Here is a 17595-nt window from a genome sequence, read left to right on the forward strand (position 1 = left end):
CAGTGTAAACAAATAGGTCAATATAATTTACTATCTAACTAACTGAAATATATTTTCACAGTGTCACATAAGGTGTAGTATGCATAAGGTAGTGTTATAATTTACTATCTAACTAACTGAAATATACATTATTCATTATTCACAGTATCACAGTATCCACATAAGGTGCAGTATGCATAAGGTAGTGTTATTGTCCTACTTGGTTTCCTATTAGTTCTAGGTCGATGTCTGGCAGCAGTCCCTGCCCACTGTTGTGGAGCCTGATGGCCACTGGTATGAAGGACTGTCCGAGGCAGTTAGTTGAGTGTCGGGGGGGTATGAGTCTGTGGCTTCCTTGTCACCTTCACCTAATATGTTTTGATCTGGTCAGGTGCGCTGTCACCTAATATGTTTTGATCTGATCAGGTGCGCTGTCACCTAATATGTTTTGATCTGGTCAGGTGCGCTGTCACCTAATATGATTTCATCTGGTCAGGTGCGCTGTCACCTAATATGATTTCATCTGGTCAGGTGCGCTGTCACCTAATATGTTTTCATCTGGTCAGGTGCGCTGTCACCTAATGTTAATATGTTTTCATCTGTGTCCACTGACCACTGACACACAGTGGGGGATGTTTTAAAAATATAATTTAATATATAATATAATATAATAATTTGTGCTTCACCTAAAAATTTGGTCAGCAGCCTCCACTGACACACACACACACACACACACGCACACACGCACGCACGCACGCACTGTTATTACTATCTGTGGTAGCTCTCCACCTACACAAATAGTTAGTTTGTTGCTGTGCTGCACCTTCACATGGTCGGCACATTAACACTTTCTGTGCCATTACATATACTCCTCGTCCAATCAACAGTCATCTCCCGCCTCGACTACTGCAACGCACTGCTTGCTGGCCTCCCGGCCACTGCCACCAAGCCTCTTCAACTCATTCAGAACGCAGCGGCCCGCCTGATCTCAAACCTACCGTAAATAACTACCGTAAATAAATCTGTAAATAACTATGTACAGATACCGAGATGTCACTCCATGTTACCTGCTACCTGTTACTGCACAATGTTGTTTCCTTCTTTTGATTCTATTATATGTACCACTGTATTGCACATCGTTGCGGGCAAGACCACCCGCATTTCATTGTATACCTGTATGCCGTGACAATTAAAACTCTTGACTTGACTTGACTTGACTTGACTACCGAAGTCGGCCCATGTCACCCCAATTCTTAGGGACCTGCACTGGCTCCCCATTGCTGCAGGAATCCCCTTCAAGGGCCTCGACCTAGCATACCGTGCGGCAAAGGGAACCGCTCCTGCCTACCTCCGGTCAATGGTCTCCAACTACACACCCTCAAGACCCCTACACTCTGCATCTTCTGGCCGTCTCAGACCCACTCCTATCCAAGCTCCGGGAGGGTCATCAAGGAGAACCTGCCTTTTCTCAGTCCTTGCCCCACAATGGTGGAATGAACTACCCACCCCAGTTAGGACAGCCGAATGCCCCACCTCTATGAACATGAATATAAAACAAAAAGGTGATCTATTAACTGTGTAAACCTTATCAATATTCATCATTGATATTTGGATACTTGAAATCTGTATAAACTGAGTAGTTAGTATCAAATGAAATAAGATGGAACAGCTCCATGCATTCATTGAATAAACAACTATTTTCTCATTACCAGTATGGTATTGTTTAAATTGTACAGCTTTTTGCACATCTTTATCAGGGAATTCCAACAATTGTGGACCTGAATGTACCAGTTAATTGTAATCATCTTTCTCTCCTTATGTCTAGTCAAGCCAGGTTGTGGTGGAGAGAGACCGGGAGGAACAGGCTGTAGACAGTGGCATTGCGCAATATGTCGGGGTCCATCCCATTACAGCCGACCCTAATGTCGAGCTCACCCTCCGCCTATGCAGGCTCTGACACTACTGCAGTTTCAGTAAATCCTCGCAATTACAATGACCCATAATCTCGTGCCATGTCATATCGTGACTGGCCGTCCCGCTACAACACACATCATTATTATCATCACACTGGACATTGCGGCCCACTTAAACCATGTACTAAAAAATTTACGGATTAGATTCCAGTTCCAATGTAACCTGTAGGCTACTCGTACTGGTTATGACGAATAAAACGTTATATTCTTCTAACCTGTCTCGGGTCTCTGCGGGGCTGTAGCGTGGCTGGGGGCCTGGCTGGGCTGTCTGTCTGCCTGGACCGGCGTGTTGATAGCGGTGGACGCGGCGCGGCGGCCGGCCTGGGTGGGGGAGCTTACTGCCGATGCATTCTTCAGTAACGTTAGAGTCAGTCTACCTTTGCTGCCTGCTGGAACAATGATGTTCTTTTTCGTAGCTTTGCCGTCTCCTGTTCGGCTTTCGCTCTCATCTTGTTTTTCTCAGCACCGCCGCTTGCTTGGATATTTGCGGCATTTTTACCGGCACTTCCCGCTGTGTTTTGAATGCTGCCAATGAACATTAGTTATCAGCCCTATCGCAGGTGATCAAATCATAGCAGGGAGGGGGGGCCCCTCCAGCTGCAAGCCCCGCAGAACCATACTGGGCTCCACTGTCTGCGCCCTGTTCGCGCGCGTTACGAAATCTAAGAGGATAGTCTACAGTGGGGCGGGGCCCCCTAAGCTCCGGGGCCCCACCGCACCGCGGGGGTTGCGGGGGCCTCCGCTACGCCACTGGCTGTAGACTACTTTGCACGTCCTGAGCCTGCTATGATGCAGGTGTTTTTACATCACCACCCAAAACAAGATTCAGCCAAGAGTGAGTGAGTACACTGGTCACTTGCACTGGTCCACTTGTCCATGGCACTACAGTACTACCCAACTTTGTAGTAGTTTGTGGAATAGTACAGTAGGTACGCATATTTAAGGGGACCACAAGGATGGTGTACTGGTGGTGGTGTCCAACTGATTGTGGTGGGCCGGTCTGGGCAAAAAATGCCAGGGCAGATTTTTTTTGTCCCAGTCCAGCGCTGTTCACTGCATTCTATAGATGAAGACAGGAGGATCCATCAACCTTAATCCTATATCAACCTAACTCTCTCTCTCTGTCTCTCTCTCTCTCTCTCTCTCTCTCTCTCTCTCTCTCTCTCTTCTCTCCTCTCTCTCTCTCTCTCTCTCTCTCTCTCTCTCTGTGTCTCTCTCTCTGTGTCTCTCTCTCTGTCTCTCTCTCTGTGTCTCTCTCTCTGTGTCTCTCTCTCTGTCTCTCTATCTGTGTCTCTCTCTGTGTCTCTCTCTCTCTCTCTCTCTCTCTCTCTCTCTGTCTCTCTCTCTCTGTGTCTCTCCTCTCCTTTCTCTCTCTCTTGTCTGTCTCTCTGTCTCTCCTCTCTGTCTGTATGTCTCTATCTCTGTCTCTCTCTATCTCTGTCTCTCTCTCTCCCTCTCTATTTCGTTCTCTATGTGTGTGTCTCTCTCTCTCTGTCTGTCTCTCTCCCTGTGTGTGTCTCTCTCTCTCTGTATCTCTCTCTCGCTCTCTGTCCCTTTCTCTCAGTCTCTCTCTCTCTTTCTCATCTTCCTTGTTGTCTGTCATGCTCTGGATCACAGAGATTTAGAAACAGCATGAAGTCCATCTTTAATGTTGAACCAGACAACCATGTGACATTGTGACACTGACTCCCCCCCCCTCTCTCTCTCTCTCTCTCTCTCTCTCTCTCTCTCTCTCTCTCTCTCTCTCTCTCTCTCTCTCTCTCTCTCTCTCTCTCTCTCTCACTCTCTCTCTCTCTCTCTCTCTCTCTCTCTCTCTCTCTCTCTCTCTCTCTCTCTCTCTCTCTCTCGCGGATGACTTGACCATCTTTGTCAGGGATGGAGAGGATGTAAGAGCCGTAGAGAATAGCCTCGAGGTGTATGCGAGAGCAGCTTCAGCGAGGGTGAACTGGAGTAAGAGCGAGGCACTGCAGTGTGGGGCATGGAGGGGCCTGACATTACCACAGTTACCAGGTACAGTGGGGTGAGAATGGCCTCAAACTTTTAGGGGTATATCTGGGTTACAGAGGGGTGGGTCAGTAAAAACATGGGAGGACGTAGCCACAGACAATGGTGGCTAGGTTGTCGAGGTGGAAATGGCTGCTATCACAGGTATCCTACAGAGGGAGGGTGCTCATAGTTAACAACCTGTTGGCTTCATCCCTGTGGCATCGGCTGGCTGTTCTTAACCCCCCAGAGGCTCCTGGCAGACATCCAGAGGAAGCTGGTGATTTTTTCTGGTCCGGACATCACTGGCTGAGGGCCGCAGTCCTTTATTTGCCGGTTCAGGAAGGAGGACAAAGGCCTTATTGACTTAGAGAGCAGGATGAATGCTTCAGACTCCAGGCAGCACAGAAGCTGCAATATAGTACAGGAATATGCTGGAAGGGGCCAGTATGTGCACTGCTGCGGAGTGCTGGTGGTTTAGGCTGGACCTGCAGTTGTTCCTGATGGAGCTGGGGGAGTTGAACACTGTGGGGGTCTCGGAGTTCTACTGTCGGTGGTGAAGGCTTGGCGGCTGCTGAGAAAGACACGAGTGGAGGATGGTGTCACAAGGACCATGGGTATGGGAGGAGCCTCTCATCTCAAGTAGCCGTGTGCCAAGTACCCACCTGGTTACTGTATTTGCATAACAAAGCTCAGGTCGTCAGAGAGGGAACTAGCAGCCGCTTTCCGTGTGGTCCTAGAGCCTGTCTCGTCTCCGTTTATTATCCGTTTATTATCGCGTAACATTGTTTTGGACGGTAAAAAAGTGCACGGGACAATAACTGCCTTCTGAAACCGTGCAGGGGACATGTCCCCCTGTGTCCCCCGTGCCCCCCCCCCCCCCTTAATTACGCCCCTGGGCTCATGAGAGGGAAACGTTCGCATTTACTGTCGCCAGAGAGAGGGGATTGGAAGACCCCCCAGGAGCTTTCTCTTCAGACTGGATCTTTGAGACTGCTGGAAGGTTTTATCAGGGAAGTGCTGGGGGTTCTGCCGGACTATGTCAGAGACGGCAGAGTGATGCCACAGGGAGGGGAGGTGCTGGAGTTCCCTGCCTTGCAGGTGTCGGCAGAGAATGGAGTCTGGCAGGAGGGGGGGGCGGGGGGGGGGGGGGGGGGTTATTGTCATTTACCACCCCCAGCTTGGGGCAGTTTAGCCTGGCATGTGGCAAGGCTCTGTACATAACCTGCATGAAGGTCAGAAACATCAGGTCCCTGCAGGACGTCAGTCAGCATCAGTGGCAGGGGGTACTGGGTGATGGCAGGGGGTACTGGGTGATGGCAGGGGGTGCTGGGTGATGGCAGGGGGTGCTGGGTGATGGCAGGGGGTCCTGGGTGATGGCAGGGGGTCCTGGGTGATGGCAGGGGGTGCTGGGTGATGGCAGGGGGTGCTGGGTGATGGCAGAGGGTCCTGGTTGATGGCAGGGGGTCCTGGGTGATGGCAGGGGGTACTGGGTGATGGCAGGGGGTACTGGGTGATGGCAGGGGGTGCTGGGTGATGGCAGGGGGTGCTGGGTGATGGCAGGGGGTGCTGGGTGATGGCAGAGGGTCCTGGTTGATGGCAGGGGGTCCTGGGTGATGGCAGGGGGTGCTGGGTGATGGCAGAGGGTGCTGGGTGATGGCAGGGGGTGCTGCTGGGTGATGGCAGGGGGTGCTGCTGGGTGATGGCAGCACTGCAAGCTTCAGGTGGAGGGTCTTTTACAAGCAGCCACTTCCTAAGAGGTCAGGGGACCTACAGTGGAGGATAGCGCATGGGCTTTGGCAACTAACCGGTTCCTGGCTCGGGTGGAGATGTTCTGTGTGGAGAGTTTCATCCTCGGCCATACATATTCATTACGTAATAAGGCTGTAAGTGTTTTACTGAACTTTATATATGGGCAGGCTAAGTTAGCCATTTGGCTGACCCATAGGAATAGGATCAGGGGCGTTGGTCCTACGGAATCAGTGCCTATGTTGAGGGTATAATCTCTGCACGCCTTAGGTTAGAGTTCATGTATTTTTCACTGAGACATGATGTTGGTGTGTTCATGAATGCCTGGGGACTGAGGAATGCAATATGTAGTGTGGGGGAGGAGGGGCTGAGCATATGCATTTGACTGTCAAGTGTGTTTATGTGTGAAGAAAATTGTTGGGATTTATTGGGGGGGGGTGTGTGTGTGAGTGTGTGTGTGTGTGTGTGTGTGTGTGTGTGTGTGTGTGTGTGTGTGTGTGTGTGTGTGTGTGTGTGTGTGTGTGTGTGTGTGTGTGTGTCTGTGTGTGTGTGTGTGTGTGTATGTGTGTGTGCAGGTGAGTGTGTGTGTTGGTTTTATGAAGATGCTGTGAAGTTTTTTGTCTCTACTGACTGTCATCTAGTTGAGATGTTTTAATAAAGAATATCAAAAGTCAAAGTCTCTCCCCTCTCTCTATCGCTCTCCCATCCCCACCCCCCTCTCTCTATCTCTCTCTCCCATCCCCTCCCTCCCTCTCTCTCTCTCTCTCTCTCTCTCTCTCTCGCTCTCTCTCTTCTTGAAAGCTCTTTGAACAGAGATCTAAGAGAACGTGTTTCCAAACAACCTTCTGTCTTTCATTCTGACACCTTTAATAACCGGATGATAACCAGACATTCAGAAGAAAGAGCCTGATAGGTTAAAATAATATAATATAGAGAGAGAGAGACAGTGAGAGAAAGAGAAACAAAGTGAAGTAGAGAGAGAGTAAGGTAGAGAGAGAGAGACAAAGCGAGGTAGAGAGAGAGAGACAGAGTGAGGTAGAGAGAGAGAGAGAGACAGAGAGAGACAGAGCGAGGTAGAGAGAGAGACAGAGCGAGGTAGAGAAAAAGACAGAGAGAGAGACAGAGCGAGGTAGAGAGAGAGAGAGATAGAGAGAGAGAGAGAGAGAGAGACAGAGTGAGGTAGAGAGAGAAAGACAGAGCGAGGTAGAGAGAGAGAGAGAGACAGAGCGAGGTAGAGAGAGAGAGACAGAGCGAGGTAGAGAGAAAGAGACAGAGCGAGGTAGAGAGAGAGAGAGCGAGGGAGAGAGAGAGAGAGAGAGAGAGAGAGAGAGAGAGGTAGAGAGAGCGAGAGAGACAGAGCGAGGTAGTAGAGAGAGAGAGAGAGTTGTGTAACAGTATCAACCTTTGGTGTGCCCTCCTGTTCTTTCCCAGCTGTTAAAATGTTGTGGGTAATACAAGCTCTTTTGTGTGTGTGTGTGTGTGTGTGTGTGTGTGTGTGTGTGTGTGTGTGTGTGTGTGTGTGTGTGTGTGTGTGTGTGTGTGTGTGTGTGTGTGTGTGTGTGTGTGTGTGTGTGTGTGTGTGTGTGTGTGTGTGTGTGTGTGTGTGTGTGTGTGTGTGTGTGTGTGTGTGTGTGTGTGTGTGTGTGTGTGTGTGTGTGTGTGTGGCCATACCTGTGCCCTTGTTACGGTCAACAAAGCAGTACTTGAGTTCATACTCTTTCAGAATCTCATGGACTTCCTGCACAGAAGAAACACAGAGACAACAATCTAATGAATGACTTGGTTCTCATCGCTGTTGCCTTAATGTCAACAAAGATACTCCAAGAAAGGAAGATGACAGGGCAGCTAGGTGACGCAGTGGGCAAGGCGCTCGCCACCAACACAGGAGATGCTGGGTTCGAGCCCAGCTCTCCGCATTGCATTCAGCTTTGCTGGTCGTTCATACTAATACAATTGGCAGTATTAGGGGGTGGGAAGCTGATGGGTGGGGATCGGACGTTGTGGACAGCGACTCCTACAGGTCGGTTGGTGCGCCTGCGCAGTAGAATCAGGAAGCGACGGGGGCGGCGTCCCTCCAAAGCGCAGACCCCCGACGCTGAAAGATCGCGCTGTGCAGGTGAAAAGATGCGACGGCTGTTACCTCGAGTACCGGAGGGGACACGTGCTATGTATGGCTTCGTCCACATTACAGCCGGCTTGTGGGAGGCATGGCCAAACAGCGTTCAAGACAGGGGAGGGTAGAATTGGACGATACAAAATTGGGATGGGAGAAAAATTTAAAATGGGAGAAAAAGTAGATAAAAAAAATTAAAATAAAGGAAGATGACATGGTACACTTTTACACAGGTGCTGTCATCAAAGGTGCTATAGATAACATTCAGTCACTCGATGTAACACTAGAGCATCAGCATGTCATTTATCCAATCAGGTACATTCCATGTGGGGGAAATGGGAAGTAGGGAGGGGATACAGGCCTGCAACATGTAAACAACAACAATAGATTTGGGGGGCAATACTTTTAATAATAATAATAACAATAAAAAAGATTCCTCCCCTTTTCAGTGGCAGTGTGAATGGCGTTTTGTAAGCAGGGTCGTTGCAGGTTTCAACAAGTTCAATTTAAGACCTTTTTAAGACCACTTTGAATAGAATTTAATACATATTTCACAGCCGTACTGGCAAAAAAGTATGAAGGAAAATGACTATGAAACGTAATTACATAAGAACTGATAGACTGTTACCATACTGCTTACTTTGCAGTCTGGACATTTACCACAAAACACACAAGATACAAATAGAATTTAGGACCATTTCAAGACTTTTTAAAGCCTGAAATTCTGATTATTAAATGTAAGACTTTTTACGACCTCACGAGAACCCTGGTAAGATAGATTTAGCCATTTTTCATCAGATTGCACTGGTGTTTTTTTTGCTAGACGTTCACAGAAAGGTAGAGAAACAAACTGTGTTCTGTTTTATGGCAATAGCGTTCATGTTTGTGGGATATGATCCCGAAAAAATTATTGAAAGAAAAAAGTCACGCTAAAAGTCAGATGATTGACAGGGGCAGGCGTGAGCTAGGAAGGGTAGTTTTTTTTTTTTCGAAAGCCCATCGAAAACCCTGGGTCAAAAGAAGACACTCAAGTTAGGTTGCGCCAAATCCTCGCGTCTATAACCGCCTTTTTCCGACTCGATGCGCTGAGATTTCTATAAACTCATATTTCACTAGTAATAACACTTAAAATCATTGGTAAGCAAAACGTAGTTCTGAAAATATACACTTTGACTGCTGTATTGACTGGGTTAGGGTCTTTACTCTTGGCTACATTTGAGGAAAAAAAACGCAACATGAATTCATACATTCTGTAGAGATGGATTTATGGCGTGATATCAATCTCGTACCGGTACCGGATCGCTCGGGCTTAAGAGGTTAAGGACCAGCCAGTCACTACAATGGGTGCCATAGGTTACAAAATTACATTTCCAATAATGATGTAGTATAAGGAGGTATCTTACCAATAAGGGCCTTAGAAATGAACAAATACCAGTGTTTGTTGCGCCTCTCCATCAGCGAGGACCAACCAACCTTCTCATGAAGGACACAGTGACGAGTGATGATGCGCGGCTGCGCGCAGTCCCACCCACCAGACACGCACCTCGCAGAGGAGGGAAATCATTCATTTGGAAAACAAGCGTGGGGTCATCTTCCTCTGTCACATTCTACATTATCGGGTGCTAAAAGTATCTACTATATGAATATGGAAATTGGCAACAAGCACCCATTGATATTTACCAGGAAGTCCGAGTCGGCAGCTTATTATTCTTTCAAGACACGTCAACACCTGCTCAGCTCTCTGTGTCTAGTCTACTGATGCTAAAGGTGTCAAGTTACCACATATTGGACCAAGATAGGTTCGACCTATTAGTGACATCACACATGCAACTCAGATTTCAAGTACAGAGAAGCTCTCCCTCTCCAGGGGAAGAAGTTCTGCACAAATAACTATCTGTATAGTCAAGGTCACACCTCCAATTGGAGTTAACCATAAACAACAATCTGTATAGTTTTGATTGATTGAAAATTGTATTAACAGATTGCAGAATGGGTACAATACAGTACAGCTCAATACACACAATTGTTAAGGGGATGCAGACCAGAGAAAGACTTTCGTCTTGTTTACATCAGGGTCCCCCATTTTCAATTCATCATAACACATAACATATGACATACATGACATACATGACATACAGATAGACAGTACTGTTACATCTAGACATTTATGACATACCAGATCTACAAATATACAGTACTGTTTATGTTTATGGTTGGGTAGGTGGGGGGGGGGGATTGTACATTGGAGGTGGTTGTGTGGGGGGGGGGGGGGTAGGCGAGGTGGGGGGAGGGGAAACTGTACATTGGAGGGGGTTGGGTTTGGACATTTACAGGGGCCAGTTTCTAATTGCAGTCTCCCGTAGGTGCTCTTTGAGAGTGGTTTTGAAGGTGGGTAGTGATTCACATTCCTTTACAGCTGTGGGTAGGGCATTCTACATTGATGTGGCATAATTGCTAAACGTTTTTAGTCCCTTGTTTGAGCCAAATCTGGGTTTAACATGATTTGTGGAGCTCCCTCTGGTGTGTTGGTCCTGGTATTCACTGACCTTTGGGAAGTATTTTGAGATGTACATGGGTACCTTAGTGGTGTAGTGTATCTTGTAGACCAGGCCCATTGCAAGTTGCTGTACTCTGTCGTCTACTCTAAGCCATCCTAGGTTGTCAAAGTGTGCAGGGGTGAGGTGGGTTCTAGGAGTAAGGTCAAGCAGTAGTCTGACCAGTTTGTTTTGTGATGTTTGTAATCTTGTTTTTAGCGCCTTTGAGGTGCTTTGGTACCATGAGGTGCAAGCATAGTCGTAGTACCCTTGAATGAGTGCTCCTGCCAGAGTCTTCAGGGTATTCTTGTTTACCAGAGAGGATATCCGGTACAAGAATCTAGTTCGTTAGTTGACTTTTTTTATTACATTGGAAGCCATTTTGTCACAGGAAAGATTTGCCTCTAGGAGGGAACCCAGGTATGTAATTTCATCTTTCCTTGTGACAATATTGTCACCCACTGTAACTGAGAAGCCGTCGGTCTTGCTGAGTTTGTTGGGGTACCACAGGGGTGTGTTCTCTCCCCGTGGCTTTTTTCCCTCTACACTAACAACCTCCGTTCAGCATCCCCCTCAGTCAAAACGCTTAAATACGCGGACGACACCACCATCCTAGGGCTGATCTCTAACAACAAGGAGGATGACTACCGGCTGGAGGTGGAGCGGACACTCACATGGTGCAAAGAACATAACCTGATACTCAATGAAAGCAAGACCGTGGAACTCATTAGTGACTTTCGCAAAATCACACCCACCAAAACACCCATGCTCATCAATAACCAACCCATTTCAGCCACAGACACATTTAAATACTTAGGAACACACATCAGCAACAAACTCAACTGGGATCATCACACCACTCATTTACTTAAAACAGCCAACCAAAGATTATTTCACTTAAGACAACTCAGGAAGTACAAGGTTAGGAAGACGTTAATGATTCAATTTTACACAGCCATCATACAAAACATCATTTCACTCTCCATCACTGTTTGGTACGGCAACACACCCAAACACACACTACACAGACTAGACAGGATCATCATTAGGGCATCCAAAATCATTAACTGCACACTCCCCACCCTGGACTCCATACACAAACATCACACCATCACACGCGCACACAAAATCATCAGTGACCCCCTGCACCCAGCTCATCACCTCTTCCAACTCCTTCCCTTTTTTAGGTTTAGGTCACTAGGTAGTCGCACGGTTAGGTTCAACAACAGTTTATTCCCCAAGGCCATACAATTACTCAACTCCAACTCATCCTAATTTCACCCCCTGCTGTTATGTTATGTATGTTATGTTATGTTATGTATGTTATGTTATGTTATGTTATGTTGATGTTGATGTTATGTTGTGTTCCATGTGGTGTATTGTCGCAGCTACCACCTGCACCATGCTCAAATTCCACCGGCCTGGCCGTGTGGCAATAAAAGAAACTTGAAACTTGAACTTGATCCGAAAAGAATGGACTCTGTTCTGTTTTGTGTAATGATAGTTTGTTATCAGCGAGCCAGGTGCAGATTCTGCCAAGTTCCAAGTTTTTTCAACCTGTAACTTGTTCTTGTCAGAGACCAGCAGGGCTGAGTCGTCCGCAAACAGGAACAAGTTGCAGTCACAAGCTGACGACATGTCAGAGCAGTAACGGTCCTAGTATGCTTACTTGTGGAACACCACAGCTCACTGGGAGGGGTAGAGTACTGTTTACCTCCACCATCTGTTCTCTCCCCTCCAGGTAGGATTGCATCCAGCTCACTGATAGACGTATTGCTTTTAGCTTGTCAATCAGAATGGTGTGATTGACAGTGTCGAAGGCCTTTTGTAGGTCCAGCATGACCATGCCGCAGTATTTGCCCGCATCCACCTCTTGTTTGATGTGGTCGTTCAAATAGAGAAGGCATGCGTCAGTGGAGTGGGATGTTCTGAAGCCAGATTGGAATTCGTAGATTAGATTTATTTCCGCGAGTCAAGGTCACACCTCCAAAAGGAGTTAACCATAAATAACAATCTGTATAGTCAAGGTCACACCTCCAAGAGGAGTTAACCATAAGAAACACCCTTTGAGTGGAGGGGATCTTTAATAATAGCAGTCCACTCAGAGTGTCAGAGCATAGAATACATGCAATGCATGGCTACAAGACACAGAGTTGGAACTCTGATGTTACACGAAAGAAGAAGATTTTGTAGTACTGTTCTCACACACATATACAGTGCAGCTCTGCCATGTATTAGAAAGAAATTCTTAAGAAAATAGCTGCTGCCTGTTACGGTCTATGAAATACTCTGTGGACAGCAGCATATATATATAGATGTTATATGTAAAAACAATGTCTGTCACATTGTTGAGACTGGGGTTGAAACGTTTCACTTCCTCATTAAAACACAGCCTCCAGCGACACACAGGCCAGCTCACCTGACAACTAACTCCAATTAGTAAAAGTTCTGCTTGACGACCTTCTCATGTCACAAAGTAATTTCGATATTAACCTGTTAAGCCCTAGCCATATTTTAATAAAATCTGCCTAAAAATACATACCTAAGTAAATGGAAGATTTCTCAGCTTCTACAAGGTCCATTTGCATGTTCTTGGTGTCTAGGGACATATGTGGATCTCAGGAAATGTATTCCCAGTGTCAGGAATATTGTGTCTGTTACTGGCTTCCAGTCAAGTTCCGCATCACCTTCAAACTCCTGCTCCTCACCTACAAGTCCCTCCATGCCCTCGCCCCCCGGTACCAGTCTGATCTCCTCCACCAGCACACTCCATCCCGGAACCTACGATCCTCTGATCTAGGTCTCCTCTCCATCCCTCGCACCAGGTTACGGACTTTTGGGGACAGAACCTTCAGCGTGGCGTCCTCTACCCTCTGGAACTCTCTCCCCCCCCCCGAAATCCGCAACGCCCCAACCCTGGACACCTTCAAATCCGCTCTGAAAACACACCTCTTCACCAAGGCTTTTCCCCATCAGTTAGTTTAGATTAGATTAGGTCCATTATCCCTTACCTTCCCTCATCCCCCCCTTCCCCCCCCCCCCCCTTATTTTCCTTGCCCTATTTTTTGTCCTGATTGTGAAGCGACCTTGGGTTCTATGAAAGGCGCTATATAAATTTGATCTATTATTATTATTATTATTATTATTATTATTATTATTATTATTATTATTATTATTATTATTATTATTATTATTATTATTATTATTATTAATATCAATTATCTTGACGGTGAATAACACCATGCTAAAATTGACCAGACATGAGCAATTGCAACTGATCTTGTTCAGTACCTTCTTGAGATCATGTGTACAGAAAATCTAAGCAAATGAATAAAGGTAAGATGATTAAACAGAAGGTTTTGTAGATACAGTACTGAATTCTCCCATCCGGACCAATGCAATGGGGACCTCACACCTTGCATGTCTAGCTGTAGAACAGTTCCTCAGCAATCCATGCTGGGGAGGTGTTCAGTGGGGGAGCTTTTGTCACCCAGTGTGATGTCAGCTTCCCCCGTATCAAACCGGCCCAATGGTTATGGTTTTCCAAAATCGAGCCACCGGTGGACATTCCCAAAACATGTGCATATAAGTGCCAGTGGCCCCCAGAGCGCACAGGGTGCACCGCGAGTCAGCCACCAGACCCATCATACACAGTTTCCTAGGGGTGAGATATGTTCTATGGATATAATTATAGTGTACTTGTTGGTGATTGGGGTTACGGGATGCCAGTGTAATATTAGTCCAGACATCATCCCAATCAAACTCAGGGTCCAGTTCTGGAATGTCCTCACGTCAAATTATATCTAATGGGAGGTTCTTGTATGTGGACCTGAGTAAGAGTGTATAGAAATCTGAAACAAAGCCCCTTGAGGTTGTTCTGTCTCTGATGAGTCTAAAAAAAGGGTGTGGATGTAACGGTTGACCCCATGGGACCCCATGCGCCCTGAGCGCCGCCCTCAGCTGCAAATAGAAGAAGGAGGAGGAGCCGAGAAGGTCATAAAACTCTCTCAAGTTTTGAAATGCGCGACGGCCGTTTTTATCATAAACATCCCCCAGAGTGTGGACTCCCTTCCTTTCCCGCTGAGCATTGTTAAGTAATGGGTTTATGCCCAACAAGTAATTGTTGGTTATGAAATATTGGGGAGTCGAGGTGCCATGGGCATTTTATGGTACAGGATCTCTGTACAGGATCTCTGTACAGGATCTCTGTGCGTTGCGCCATGTCTGAATCACATGATAGGACCGAATCGTAATTGGCATTGGCAGGGAGAGAGAGAGAAACCAGACCACAGGGGGAGAGATACCTGGGTGGAAACACATGGAGAGAGAGAGAGAAACCAGACCACAGGGGGAGAGATACCTGGGTGGAAACACATGGAGAGAGAGAGAAACCAGACCAGAGGGAGAGAGCTGGGTGGAAACACATGGAGAGAGAGAGAGAAACCAGACCAGAGGGAGAGAGATACCTGGGTGGAAACACATGGAGAGAGAGAGAAACCAGACCAGAGGGAGAGAGCTGGGTGGAAACACATGGAGAGAGAGAGAGAAACCAGACCAGAGGGAGAGAGCTGGGTGGAAACACATGGAGAGAGAGAGAAACCAGACCACAGGGAGAGAGCTGGGTGGAAACACATGGAGAGAGAGAGAAACCAGACCAGAGGGAGAGAGCTGGGTGGAAACACATGGAGAGAGAGAGAAACCAGACCAGAGGGAGAGAGCTGGGTGGAAACACATGGAGAGAGAGAGAAACCAGACCAGAGGGAGAGAGCTGGGTGGAAACACATGGAGAGAGAGAGAAACCAGACCACAGGGAGAGAGATACCTGGGTGGAAACACATGGAGACAGAGAGAAACCAGACCAGAGGGAGAGAGATACCTGGGTGGAAACACAGGGAGAGAGAGACCTGGGTGGAAACAGGGAGAGAGAGAGAAACCAGACCAGTGGGAGATAGAGACCTGGGTGGAAACACAAGGAGAGAGAGAGAGAAACCAGACCAGAGGGAGAAACAGGAGAGACCTACAGTTCAGACAAACATTCTGCTGGAGAGACAAACTGAGAACAGTGCAGGGGTGTAAAAAGTACCCAGAAATTATACTTAAGTGAAAGTATGGGTACTGTCTCAAAATCTGACTCAAGTAAAAGTCAAAGTATCTGGCTAAAAACACACTTGAGTAAAAGTCAAAAAGTCCTACTTTTAAATGTACTTAAGTATTAAAAGTAAAAGTAATTTTTTTTAAAGGGATAGACCAGGGGTCTCAAATTCATTCTATCGTGGGCCAAGTTTTCATTTTAACTATACATTGCACCAGCTGAGTTAGTTGAAGAGGTGAGCCAATTAGTGAAATCATCAGCTGGTGTTTAGGCAAGGCTTGAATGAAACCAAGCATACACTCTGCCCACAATTGAATGTGTTCTGCGATAGACAATGCTGAAATTAAAGAACAGAGGACACTTTTTTTGCATTACAATTATTTAATGCACTTCTCCATTGAAGGTAAACTAACATGGACGGCATTCACATCACAGCATGAATAATATCACAATATTAAAGACTTGATATACTGTAGTATCCTGAATAATATGACAATATTAAACACAGAATGGTGTATCCTGAATAATATCACAATATTAACCACAGCATACTGGATTATCCTGAATAATATCACAATATTAAAAGCAGAATACTGGAGTACCCTGAATAATATCACAATATTAAAGACAGAATACTGGAGTACCCTGAATAATATCACAATATTAATAATGCGGATCTGACTGTCTATTCTTCTGATGGCAGGTATTTAATCAAAGATCCCCGCTTTCTAGTGTTGCACAAGGACCAATCAGCATGGGTATGGGCGGGTTCATTTTCCATTGATGGGGATTTGATTGGCTGTTTACCTGCGGTCGCAGGATTAAAAACGTTAACGTTAGTTCGGCCAGATAAACAATTAAAATATACTAATTAAAATGGTTGGACCTGTGAGATTTGTACTTTGTACTTTGTAGGTCTGCATTTTAAATGTAAGGAGTAAAAAGTATGTTTTCTTCTCTGAAATGTAATGGAGTAAAAGTACAAAGTATACAAACCTAATAATACTCGAGTAAAGTACAAATCCCCCAAAACAGTACTTAAGTATTGTAACGAAGTACAATTACTCAAGTACTTTACACCCCTGGAACAGTGGTGCTGAACAAACGCTCTTAATTTTTGTGTTTATTATAAAAACTCAACCTGGACAAGCACTCTTCATTTAGGTGTTTATTATAAAAACTCAACCTGGACAAGCACTCTTCATTTAGGTGTTTATTATAAAAACTCAACCTGGACAAGCACTCTTCATTTAGGTGTTTATTATAAAAACTCAACCTGGACAAGCACTCTTCATTTAGGTGTTTATTATAAAAACTCAACCTGGACAAGCACTCTTCATTTAGGTGTTTATTATAAAAACTCAACCTGGACAAGCACTCTTCATTTAGGTGTTTATTATAAAAACTCAACCTGGACAAGCACTCTTCATTTAGGTGTTTATTATAAAAACTCAACCTGGACAAGCACTCTTCATTTAGGTGTTTATTATAAAAACTCAACCTGGACAAGCACTCTTCATTTAGGTGTTTATTATAAAAACTCAACCAGAAAGACAGTGGTGCTGAACAAACACTCTTCATTTAGGTGTTTATTATAAAAACTCAACCACACAGACAGTGGTGCTGAACAAACACCCTTCATTTAGGCATTTATATACATGTGCAGTAGAATTGGTTCATGACGGTAATGATGTTTTCAAATAGCAGGGGGATGTCCAGTCCAGACAGGACTTGTAGTAAGGGCTAGCAGGCTGGAGGAGACAGGACTTGTAGTAAGGGCTAGCAGGCTGGAGGAGGAGACAGGACTTGTAGTAAGGGCTAGCAGACTGGAGGAGGAGACAGGACTTGTAGTAAGGGCTAGCAGGCTGGAGGAGGAGACAGGACTTGTAGTAAGGGCTAGCAGGCTGGAGGAGACAGGACTTGTAGTAAGGGCTAGCAGGCTGGAGGAGGAGACAGGACTTGTAGTAAGGGCTAGCAGGCTGGAGGAGGAGACAGGACTTGTAGTAAGGGCTAGCAGACTGGAGGAGACAGGACTTGTAGTAAGGGCTAGCAGGCTGGAGGAGGAGACAGGACTTGTAGTAAGGGCTAGCAGGCTGGAGGAGGAGACAGGACTTGTAGTAAGGGCTATCAGACTGGAGGAGACAGGACTTGTAGTAAGGGCTAGCAGGCTGG

General features: G+C 46.2%; 1 protein-coding gene across 1 annotated transcript in view; it reads right to left on the reverse strand.

Annotated features, from left to right (window-relative positions):
• raver2 (ribonucleoprotein, PTB-binding 2) overlaps nt 1-17595 on the reverse strand; it is a gene marked incomplete at both ends in the record, with an annotated part of 209468 nt that overhangs the window by 169618 nt on the left and 22255 nt on the right. Inside the window, one exon of the mRNA XM_084311267.1 lies at nt 7356-7422. Coding sequence (XP_084167393.1) covers nt 7356-7422 — 67 coding nt within the window. The remainder of the gene's footprint in view (nt 1-7355; nt 7423-17595) is intronic.

This window comes from Notolepis coatsorum, assembly GCF_963971535.1.
Source record: "Notolepis coatsorum genome assembly, chromosome: 3".
NCBI lineage: Eukaryota > Metazoa > Chordata > Actinopteri > Aulopiformes > Paralepididae > Notolepis > Notolepis coatsorum.